Source organism: Malurus melanocephalus, unplaced genomic scaffold, assembly GCF_030028575.1.
Source record: "Malurus melanocephalus ecotype Western Australia unplaced genomic scaffold, MMel_1.1 scaffold_157, whole genome shotgun sequence".
NCBI classification, from domain to species: domain Eukaryota; kingdom Metazoa; phylum Chordata; class Aves; order Passeriformes; family Maluridae; genus Malurus; species Malurus melanocephalus.
The window spans coordinates 545,589-558,031 of NW_026623389.1; the positions used below are offsets into that span (position 1 = coordinate 545,589).

A 12,443-nucleotide genomic window follows, 5' to 3' on the forward strand; every position below is an offset into this window, starting at 1 on the left:
ATTTAGACTTGAAGTTCATTGCTGCAGGAAAGATAACCATTCAGAATTTTATATTTTACAGAAAAAGAATATTTTACAGAAAAACATATCAGTATCCAGCCAACTTGGACTTAAAATACATTAGGATCTTTCAGAATATTGGAACGCTAAGACAAGTTTTTCAAACACTGCAAGTTTTACAGCAGTATGACACACTGCACAGCATGTAAGCAATCTTCCACAAAGCAGAGAGGGCAGCTGTGCTTTGAACACAATTTGAAAAAAYAGAACCTCCAGTGCCAGTGTACACAAATAAATGATATTAAAACACCACACCTTAACTGAAAAAAATCCTAGAATACAACTTTATTGTTAGGTAAATCCTCACTTCTCTTCCTTAAAATCAATCCAAAAAAACATTTTGGAATTGTATTCGTGATAAAGAAAAAATTCACTCCACCACACTTTGTAAAATTTTTTAATCTGAGGACTCTATCATGTAAATGTATTTGCTAATTATTTCCAAAAAAAACCCAAATATTCAAACAAAAGTAAACTAAGTAGTGGACCCACAGTACCTCAAGTTTTTGACAGTTAAAGAAAAAAAGCAGTAAAAATGTCAAATCTGGTAAAAACAATCTGCAAATTATAACATATAAATTAAAATGTAACAGCTTGGAATTACTTTTCCTTTCCAACCTGGCAGGCTCAGTGAATCAGTACTTCCATCCAACGGCAYGACATGTAAACTTAAAAGGTACTGCCAAAACCAGTCTGCCTGTCTTTTTGTAGTACATCCTATCCAGGTCAGTTTTGAAAAAGGACCTGGGTCCTCAGACTGGTTAATTGTAATCCTGACTTCTTGAATTTAACGTAATGTGATGCTATCATCAGTAATGTGACTGAGAGACAAGGAACTGAGTTTTATCTTGGAATATAAACAAAAGGTGTGGATGGGTATTTTCCCGACTCAAATAAGGAAATTAAGATCAGAATTCAGATGAATTACAGCTCCAATGAATAAAAAAGACATTTTTATAGACTTTTGGAGCAGATGTCCTGTAAGAATATGAGCTCAAGCCTCCTCTTGAAAATGATACAGGAACACTTTGCTATTAAGATATCATTTACTAACCTTGCAGGGGACATTCTGCCCTGCAAAGTGCACATTGACACTTCTCATTCATCAGTAACTCCAGCATGTAAACCATTTGGATCACATTGGCTGTCTTCACTAACCTCTGCAGGAAGAACATTTTCCCAGTCTTACTTCTCGTCAGGTTTTTAAGATTTCTGAAATAACTGGTTTATTAATGTGTTTATTCAAATTCAAAATCCACATAAATATTCTAGGGAAAAGAAAACATGTTACGTTTTACCAGATTCCAGTGCTCTTCATGAATAAGGCTAATACCAGGAGAGTGCATACTGAGATGAGATGAATTTTACATAGAAGGGTGAGGAGAAAGGTAAATTATTTAAAATGTGCTAAAATTCGCCTTATTTATTTGATATGGGAGACTTCCAAATTACCTTTAAACTGCATTTTAAATCATCAGGCTTAAATATACTAACTAGTTCTACAAAAGGAGAAAACCAGATAAAGTAAGCCTTCTTTTGGATTAGCCATAATAAGGTAATATGCTATAAAGAAGCCACCAATTAATAGGGATTATGGAAAAGGGTACTGAGGAGCTCCTTTCACCCACAATTACTGTATGTGAAGCYCCATCTGTAACTTAACTCTGGAATGTTTTTCTACTTAAAATGACCAGCATGCAAAGTGCTTTGCAGTTGTCAAAAAGGCATGTTATTTTAAATTCTCAAAGTTCACTAATAAGTGACATCTAGTATGAAAATAAAACAACTCTAAAATGCTTCTAGTCAAATCTGGACATATTGGTCTCCAYGATTATTTGCTACAATCTTATAATCTTAAATTGATTCTCGAAGACTCGTGTTTCATATCAACRTTTCTTCTTTCAGCAAGTCAGTCATTACTCAGCAACTGAGTTACTAGGATGGTCTTATTGCCACCTCTCACCCATGAGCAAATCTTATTTTACATTAAAGTGCATAAAGAATTTTCCTCAGTGCTATTTAAATACAGTTATTTTACTTATATTTCAACTTGCAAGTTCAGTACTCATGGCCTTATTAATAAAGGCTGGGTTTCAAAGAATCTGGTACAACTTGAGTACCTAATGCAGAAAATCTTGAGACAATTGTACACAGTTCYAGAATTTCACATTTCAAAGTTATAAACCAATCGCTTATCTCAGGATTGTTGAGGACCACTGATAGAATTACTCTCCCAAATAAGTATGGTCAAGTTATAAAAAAAGCAGAGTAAGTGGTTTTGAATTCAGATAATATCTAAAGGTAAATAAATTAAAAATACAATGTATTCATTTGTTTAATTATAAATAGATCATTTTTTACTATTATATATTCCACCTACATCTCTTGCATCTTCTAGCAAAGACCATATCTGGCAATAAAGTCTATTAAAATATAAAAAGCCAAAAATTCCAGGTAAATTTTAATAAGCACTACCAAAAATATCTCCCAGATTACATCTGAAGATACTTACAAATAAGAAAACAAGTAGCAAAGTAGGAAAAAAAACCCAAAATTTGAAGAGAGGAAGTGCACCGAAATTTGTATGCAGTAATTTTTCACATTAACTTAATGTACTCTGGCTAAACCCATACAGCTGGCTCCTCTGAGGTGAAAAACTTTGTTTTCCTGAAGTGCAGTTGTTAATTGTAATGGTGGCAAAAAGCAGGTTTCCAGGTCATGGTACTTGAGATAAGGCCAGCGCCCATTTCAAAAGAATTTATCTCATAGAAAAGAAAAACTGTGAAGCAATCACACAGTTGAAATACTACAATTAAAGGTTGGCAGGTTCCACTGGAACAAACTCTTCCTAGCTAATCTTAATATCTCCCAAGAACCTTTAATGATATCTTGAAAGAAACCAAAGAAGTGCAAACTGACTGCAAAGGGACACAAATGGAAAAACTGTGTTGTATAGTTTCAGGCAGCTGTATTTGCCTAACTAAACCTCAAGTCTTAAGTTCTGAATTGCAGTAAATATATTTGGACACTCTCCTGTGGAATTTAACTCAAGTTGTTTTTTGAAACTGATTTTGCCATGGAAATTTTTTTCTGCAAGTCTAGYGCTCTTCCAGAAACAGAAGCAGTGCTAACAGTCCAGGAAGCCTACAGCAAAGGAAGCGAGGTATGGTGCTGAGGTCACTGCAAWTTCAGAAGCTTTGCAGCCCTTTCCATGACTTCTTTCTTTCCACAAAGGCAGCAACCCAAAGATTTCTCCTGTTCAAGTCTACAGTATCTCCAAATCCACATGACGAACATCAGGATTTCGTTGCTGAAATAAAATTTAAAAATAATTAATTGAAAATATTCAAATACATTTTTGCACATRGTTAAAAGTAATGTATTTCTRATATGATGTTGTCAACTACATAAYGAATCTCCTTTCTGGGTAACAGGGACTTTTTAAAATGAGGAAGAGCTTCAACAAACATTGTCCTATTATAAGGCATTTTTGGAAGGCTAAGTCAACTTTTTGTTTGAAAATACTTTTTGACATCATGGATAAATTAGTTCTCATGCTTTATGAAGTATGGAGCAGCTCTCAATTTTAAAAGGCAGTAGAGTTTTATATAAAACTGTTCAGACACATATATATACATATCTCACTTTCTTAAAGATTTAACAGATACTTTCCTGGATTATGGGTAAGACTGCTGAAATAATTTGTTCTATGCTACTGAAGCAATTTATAAAGATTCAGAATACTGTTTCTATTGAGAAATCAGCATTTTTCTGTTACTGTAGAAATGTTATCATCATTGCTTAGATTGCATAACCCATGAGAAAGCCATGACTTCAAAGTCATCAGCATGCTATAGTAGCATGTAAAACCAGTATATGTAGTAAAGCATATTCAACACCAACACCACTGAAACCCCTGCCTATACCAAAAAMCAGTATCCATGTTTATAAAAAGATTAAACCTGATTCTGCTCCTCAAAAACCATGAACAGATTTTATTGATGATCTGGACAAGGGGATTGAGTTAACCATCAGTAAATTTGCTGATGGTACTAAGCTGGGAGCATGKGTCRATCTGTTGGAGGGTAGGAGGAATCTGCAAAGGGACCTGAACAGGCTGGATAGATGGGCCAAGTCCARTAACATGAAGTTCAACAAGTCCAAGTGTTGAGTCCTGTACTTTGGCCACAACAACCTCCTGCAGCGCTCCAAGCTGGGGACAGAGTGGCTGGACAGTGCCCAGGTAGAAAGGGTCCTGGGGTACTGGTCGACAACCAASTGAACAYGAGCCAGCAGTGTGCCCAGCTGGCCAAAAAGGCCAATAGCATCCTGGCCTGTATAAGGAATAGTGTGGCCAGCAGGACCAGGGAAGTCAAACTTCCCCTGYATTTGACACTGGTGAGGCCACATCTTGAATGCTGTGTCCAGCTCTGGGCCCCTCAGTTTAAGGACATCGAGATGCTTGAATGTGTCCAGAGGAGGGCAACGGGGCTGGTGAAGGGTTTGGAACACAAGCCCTATGAAGAACAGCTGAGGGAACTGGGGTTGTTTAGCCTGSAAAAAAGGAGACTCAGGGGTGACYTTATCCCTCTCTACAACTGCCTGAAGGGTGGCTGGAGTCAGGTGGGGGTCAGTCTCTTCTCCCAGGCAACAACCAACAGAATGAGAGGACACAGTCTTAAGTTGCWCCAAGGGAAGTTTAGGTTAAACATCAGAAAAAAATTCTTCACTGTAAGGGTGACTGCACACTGGAACTGTCTGCTCAGGGAGGTGGTGTAGTCACTGTCCCTGGATGTGTTTAAAAAAAGACTGGATGTGGCACTCAATGCCATGGTTTAGTTGATGAGGACAAGTTAGGTCATAGATTTGACTTGATGATCTCAAAGGTCTCTTCAGCCTAGTTCATTCTGTGATTCTGCTGGTGCATTTATCTGGCAGTCAGTGTGCTTAGTTCTGAATTTATGATAGCCACAATATATTTATAAAATTAAAAATGGAAACAACCCTTTCTTGCATCAGCCAGARGATATTTAAACTGCAGAATGAAAAAAAAAAACCCCTAAGAAAGCTGAGATGCTGTTATAAAGTAAAATAAGCCCTGTACTGTTTCAACAACAGCAAAAGATATTGAGTAGCAGTCCCATCATACAGAAATATTTGATACAATGCAAAGAACCAGATTTTTTTAAAAAATTGCTTTTTACAGCCACAACAGAATTCAACAGCCTATAAATAATTTGACATTCTGAGAATACAGTAACAAAGACACAGCCAAGTCTATTTAATGAAAGTTTGTTCTATGTTAGTATAAAATGGAACAAAATACATAACCTATGGATCAATGGCAAAGTAAGAACTTGCTAGTGGTCAGAACTTAGTAAATACTATAGCAAGAAAATCTGCATTCATAATATCAACCTCTTTCCCTCTYTCATATTTACAAATGAAATCCCCAAACTTAGATGTAGTTACATTGTTTAAAATACATCACAGAATAAGCACTCACTAACAAGCAGCTAAATTTTACCTTCAGGTCCTTCTCAAGTCTGTCTACTTCAGCTCCCAGAGTGTCAATGATATTCTCCCCATGCTTAAGCATAAAGGCTTCTAATTCTTCAAGGGTTTTCACTTGCTGAATTTCCTAGGAAGAAATTAAATTTAAGAGATTGAGATGAGGAAAGGAAAATAAAGGAATAACACTCCAGAGGGTCTTGACATATTTCAAGAGGGAGGAAAAAAACCTCCTAAACAAAACACTTCAGCTTTTGCCATTTACTCTCAAAACATCATCTGTTCTTAATGTCTCAAAGACACAGAAGAGTAGCATCTATTCGATGAAAACAGCTGGCTCTAYCATTACACCTGCATTTGATACAAAACCTTCTTCTATCTTTAATTTATTTCCTCCTTAACTTTCCAAATAAGTTCAGAGAATTTAATTCATTTTCTAGAAGTTTCTAAGGTATTCCTCACAGCAAGGMAGAGCAGCATACCCCTGTGTACACTTTCCCCATTTTCAAACATTCTTGCTATTCCATTACACTGCCTACTCTGGGCATCACATAACCAACTCATCTGAAAATCCACAAGGATTACTACAAATGCTCTGTAAATATGACTCCTCCATAATACAGAAACTTGAAGACAGTTGGCAGGAACTCAGACTAGGAGACCAACAGGATATGCAGATGAAGGAATGAGATTAAGGAAGACAGGATGTTATACTACACCCTCCAAAAAATCACAAACATCAGCAGCACCAAAGCAGGTATTACAGTATTGCCATAAAGTAATATAATGGTTTGGGTCAGAAAGGGCCTTAAAGATCATCTAGTTGCTGCCCCATTGCCACAGGCAGGGACACTTTCTGCTACACCAGGTTGCTCAGGGCCCTAAACCTGGCCCGAAACACCTCAAGAGACAGAGCACCTGCAACWTCTCTGGGCAACCTGTTCCACTGTTTCACCACCCTCACAGTAAAGAATTTTTTTCTTACGTCGAATCTACATCTATCACCTTTCMGTTTAAAACCACAAGCCTTCCTTTAAGGTCTCACACCAAGCTGTCCAGAAGCCATTTGCCCTGTAGTTTATCTCAACTGCAGGATGTTTAGGACAAACAGGTTATTGTAAATAGACACAGAAACTAAGAAATACTTCTTGCCCCTTCTCATTACTCCAAAACTGAGGAGGAATAATGTAATTGAGAAAGCTTCAAAAATAACTCAACCACAGTCCTCATGACAAGCAAGTCTAACAAGAAAAAAAACAAGGTAATCTGAATGACAGCATTTCAACAAATAYTTCACAAGTGTAGAAAGAATAATGTTGACAGCAGTGCTAGCTGAATGAGCTGCTTATTTGAAAAAGTATATATCAAAAGGCTAGCACAATGTCTGCCTTTGACTTCAGAGGGCTGAATCCTACTGAAAGGAGCTATCCTTCAATGTGGTTTTACAGCTGACATGAGGTTACCACATGAAACAATTAGGACCTRTGTAAGAAACAGCTGCAACACAGAAGGAATCACGAAGATCTTTCCCAACAATACTGGAAGAACTAGTAAAGGTTGTAATAGCAGGTAAAGAAAAAAGCTAGCAAGGCTTTTAAAAGAAGACTAGTGTACTAAACTGCAACAGCAAAGCAACTGCCAAWATAAAACCAGGCAAACTTGCAGTGTCTCATTGGTACAAGCTAATACCACTCTTCCTCTCAGATATTTATTACACTGAAATCCAGTAGATGCACAGATCAGATAATGCACTACAAATACACATACATAATTCTTATTTTGACATTAATGTGKTTTTAAAACTGGGATACTGACTGAAGATTTAACAAATTGCAATGTAAAATTTAAATGTAAACTCTGATAACTTCTAAGCCATATTTAACAAACAAACAAAATCCAAAGATCTAACATCTGTATCCCATTTTAAAATGGYAGAAAACAAAGAAATATTGTACACAAGCAAATGTACATAAGCGAGGTAGCAGAGAAAACTGGTAAGGAAGCAAAATATTTTGCTCACTTAAAATTCTCCTTTTGATTTAGATAAATAATTATTTTTTTTCTTCATACTTCATAGTTCTGCCATATAGAATATAGCAGAGAATAGTCTTGCATTTCTATATTGAAAAGAGGGATTAAGAAAAGCTACTCTGAACTACATCAAAATCAGAGACTGACACTTACTTAAGGATGGTTAACTTTTAAACACCACTGAAATGTTAAATCACGTGATGCAAGCAATCCATATTCCACCTGAACGGCTGGACCTGTAAACCTAACACTGCATCATCAACACCCAGCACAAATGGCTCTGCCAAAACAGATGCMTATTTGCAGGTGACAAGCTTCTAGTTTTAATGGCAGATCTTGTAATTCAATAAATGTATTGGAAGAATTATGTTCTCATCTTTTTTTTTTTTTTAACAAATCTCTATTTTCTAACAAAACAATCACAGAACCACAGAATATTCTGAGTTGGAAGAAACCCACAAGGGTCAGAGTCCAACACTTATGTGAATGGCTCCTGCAAGGAGCAAGCTCACAACTCTGGCATTATTAGCACCTGGCTCTGACCAACTGAGCCAATCTCAAGGGCAATGAGTTAAAGAACAACCTGCCTTCCTCCTACGCAGGTCAAAAGTAGCTCTTTTTCAGCAGCACATAATGTGATTCTCTGTAAGTACATTTAAAACACTATGTAAAGTAAGAACATCTGCAACCCTTCAAATAAAGAAGTGAAATGTATCTCACCTACTTCACCTACTTGGATTTAGCCATATTTGAAATTGGAAAGTAAATATCAGATACTGGGGGTTATAAATGCAGTTTTTTTAACATACTTGTAGTAGCTGTTCAATATCTTGTTTTTCCAGGTAAGACCGAGTAACAACACGGCCATCAAAGTCTACTTCTGCCTTGAATCTCACTTTGCTCATTCCCATGTCTGTGGCTTTAACATCATGAATTGCTCTGAAACACATTTTAGAAAATACATTTAAAGAAAATTTAGAAACACATTTAAAGAAAATGTAAAACAACGTAGAACAAACCATTAGCTAGTTTGACTTCTCACGTTAACACCGTCACCACAAAATGATCCTGTAATTTTAAAAGGTCACTGTCTTTGACAAAATATCCTCACTTTGCCCACCCACACGTCCATTACATATTGATTTAACTGGTTACACAACTTCCATAGGTCTCTGCAACACCAACACATCTATAAATCAGTGCAATAAAAGAGAGACTACAAGAAGCATTACAGATTTGGAACTAGACTAACAGCATATTAAAGAAAATGCCACAATTAAAAATGTGAGAACTCCCCTATTCTCTGTTCGACTTTTAACTTATTCCCTACTGCAGAGAAGTTTTTGTGCATATACACGACATTATTCAACAATCATTAAGTGCTCTTAATTCTGAGGAAAGGAACATTAATCTATTGATAATCACTGAAAGGAGACATTGCAGTTATAGAAGTGTTCTTTAAAAAGTCAGTAAAGGCATGATCTTTTGGAGAATTTTCAGAAATACATTTGACATAAGAATAAGTTATGGATGTTGTGTTTGGAAGTCATTTTTGATCCTTCGGAACTATTAATCACAGCTTACCAAAATACATCTGTTTGTAAACGCTGAAAATGTATATTTATTTAAAGGCTCCTAATAAACACTAGAACATGAAAGCTCTAATGTTTATATTTTGGTCCTTTTAAAAATTCTGGTTTTCTGTAGCTGAGTTTTGTTCCAGCTTGTTAGACAAATTCTAATGTTAGAATAYAGATAGCAAACAACAATTACCCCAATCTTAATTTTTGTGGGATAAGAAGCAAATTCAGGATGAACACATATTGGGATGCATTTCAAAAGTGAAATAAGCACAAAATAAAATATTTGATTCTTTTCCTAATTATATTAACAAAAACTCAGTTTATCTTTAAAGCCAAGTGAATTTAAAATTGACACTGCAGAGTAAGTTTCCACATTTTTCCATCAAGGTCAGAACAAATAAGCGGAGACTAAATTATGGGACACAAATCACATAATTTCACAGGACTATTTTAATTCTTGTTTCTGACATTTTCAAAGTAAAACAAGTAAAAAATATTCCAGACACTTTTAGTTTTATTAACAGAAAAATGAAGTCTTGACAACTTGGCAAATTCTAACAGGAAATTTAGATTTAGCAATGCAGCTCACTTGATGGAAAATACTAAATGTTACCTTCATTTATTTTGCTAAGTTGTGCAATTTCACAGAAATCTGTACATTTAGCATGCCCTTTGTCTTAAGCAAATTTACTCTTCCCAACTAGAAATGCTTCTTTGCATCTGAATATTTATACATCAGAAATAACTTCCTTGCAGTGCAGGAAGAAAGCAGAAGAAATGTATGTTGGAAGGAGCCTGCTAGAATGAACAGCCAAAAAAGAACAGTAGATAGAACCTTCAGATAAACAATTACAGGAAATTTGTCGAGAATACTTCTTGTAATACTTGGTGTGCAAGAGAGGTAAGAATATTAAAAAAGAAATAGAACATGAACTAAATATAARGACACAAAAAAATACATCTCTGTAAATATTTAAGCAGATTAAAAGAACTATCATCTTACTAATAGCAATAAAGACTTTCCAGCTCCATTCCAATTKATACAACTATTCCGTGGGAAGGCATCAAATCAAAACAGCATTAATTGGAGTAAACTAGATGGCATCAATCTACTTCATCACCAAGAGGGTACGTAAGGTAACAGGTGTGGTTAATGAAGAGAATTTGRAGCCATGTGATTCAAAAACGTTGGAGACATATAAAGTGCCTATCAGAACTAGGCAAGAAGATAACAAGTGGTATTTGAGATTCTCGTTAAGCAGTAGCCTGATACAATTCAGTAAAATTATACATATTCTGTAATTGTGAAGGAAAAAAGTCTACCTTATTGCATACAATCTGTCCAGAAAAGATAAGAGAGTAAGTCAAGAAGAGAAAAATCACTAATCATTCAAAATGTGTATGCTAATGCTTAAGCTACAAAGCTTGCTTATAAAAGCTTCTGGACAGTTAGTAGACACAATGAATTCTAACTAGGGAAAAGAGCAAGTTTCTCATTAATGAAAAATCTGTCAGAGAACATCAGGTTACTGGTTTTGAGCAATCGGTTGTAATACTTTTGGTTTTTGTCCAAACCAGAATGACAGATTTTCCAACACAACAGAAGCACAACTACCCAACAGCTGTTACAATAAAGTAAAATTAAAGATGAAACTGTCACTAAGAATAGCTTATGCCTCGGAATCTGTGATTAAATTCCATAAGAACAAATAAGGACATAGTCTGTATCASATCACATATTTTATTTCACATTTATGGAAGGCTAATCTTCCACAGTACAGTTAAGCTGAGCACAAGAATGATTTAGGCACCAAAGGTGTCTATGAGAGTTAGGARTGGAGTTTTTACATAGCAAAAATAAAATCATTTTCCAGCTCAGAAAACTCTGAAAACCCATTCAAGGATCACAAGTAAATAAGGGCTACAACTAGAAATTTCCAAGAAAAATAAAAAGAACAGGGAAATAAAGAGCTATGAGCCTCAAAGAGAAATTATGAAGTCCAAGAAASTGAAAGGAGAAGGAGAAGTCAGTGTGATACAAACCAACTGTTTTTTTAAGTATTTCAAAATCAAAGGGTAACATGGAAACAAGCCTGCTACTAGACAGAAATGGAAAACTGTTACTGATGAAACAGAATAGGAAAAAACACACAGTAATTATTGTCTTCTTGATCTAAAAAAGCAAGACTATATTAATACAACGAAGTGTTTCCATACTAATAGCAGAGAAGAATACTTGGATATGTAAGTGGAAAAAAAATGCTGCTAATCCAGCACGTTCCATAACTTATATTCAAAAGTAAAAAGAACTAAGAATAACTGTGAAGAACTGTGAAGGCAAATTAATTTTTCATCCTGCAATACTGATGAGAATTAAAACAAAAACCCAGCAAAACAAAYCAGATTAACAACACTGTGCCAAAATTAAAGAACAGTAAACAAGGCAATTCATTTAACTGAGGACAACTTCATCTGACAACTGAAGGAAAAACAGTGAGAAAGGTGGGGAGATGAATTATATATTAAGAACTCCAATTTCAGTCATTAAAACTTTAGGGAATATAGATCTTGTCAAACAAACCTGTAAAACAAAGTATCCAGATATAGCTGAAAAATACCACCACCACTGAGAATTATTTTAGTAGGACAGCAGTTAGTATTGTCTGATAATCAAATACTTTATAATTAGCAGTAGAYCATGATGTTCAGGCAAGCTACTGCTGAAATAGGAAGTTAAGTGGTGGTGTTGACAGAGTCTGACGGAGTAGGTATCAGAGCCTCTGGATCCTTTTGTCAATTTGGATCTTAAAGACTTTCTGATGAATACTAAAAGATTCCTTTATATATCCCTTTTTAATCTGGCAAAACACATCTGAAAATAAACATTGCAAACTGTGCCTGAAAGAACAAGGGAGGGGTATTCTAGAAGCAGCAAYTGCAAAAAGGTTTGCATCAAGAACTGAAGAACCCTGAAAGGCTGAAATAAAAAAGCAAATCTTAGTCACAGCTTTAGAAGCAAAACAGTATTCAGGAGCTTTATCTTTTACATTTGGTGTCAGTAGGATATRTCAGAGTAGGACACACTGCAATGCAGCTCCATTTAAGAAAATGTGAGAGTTTGAACTTTCAAGAAAGTGCTGACATCCTTAGAAGTCCAAAGCTTATGTTGATGAAAATATACAAGCAGCCATTTGAAAAATATTTAATGTTAGAAGATTTCCTCATTTCAGCTGCTCTGGTTTTGTTTTTTTTTTTTTT

At 35.5% G+C, this 12,443-nt stretch overlaps 1 protein-coding gene across 1 annotated transcript in view; it reads right to left on the reverse strand.

The window, feature by feature from the left end:
* Window positions 1–316: 316 nt before the first annotated feature.
* The window catches only part of SLC30A9 (solute carrier family 30 member 9), a 33,861-nt gene continuing 21,734 nt past the window's right edge, over window positions 317–12,443 (reverse strand). Inside the window, exons 16-18 of the mRNA XM_057371759.1 lie at window positions 8,412–8,541; window positions 5,588–5,701; window positions 317–3,370 (exon numbers count right to left, since the gene is read on the reverse strand). Coding sequence (XP_057227742.1) covers window positions 3,326–3,370; window positions 5,588–5,701; window positions 8,412–8,541 — 289 coding nt within the window. The 3' untranslated portion in view covers window positions 317–3,325. The remainder of the gene's footprint in view (window positions 3,371–5,587; window positions 5,702–8,411; window positions 8,542–12,443) is intronic.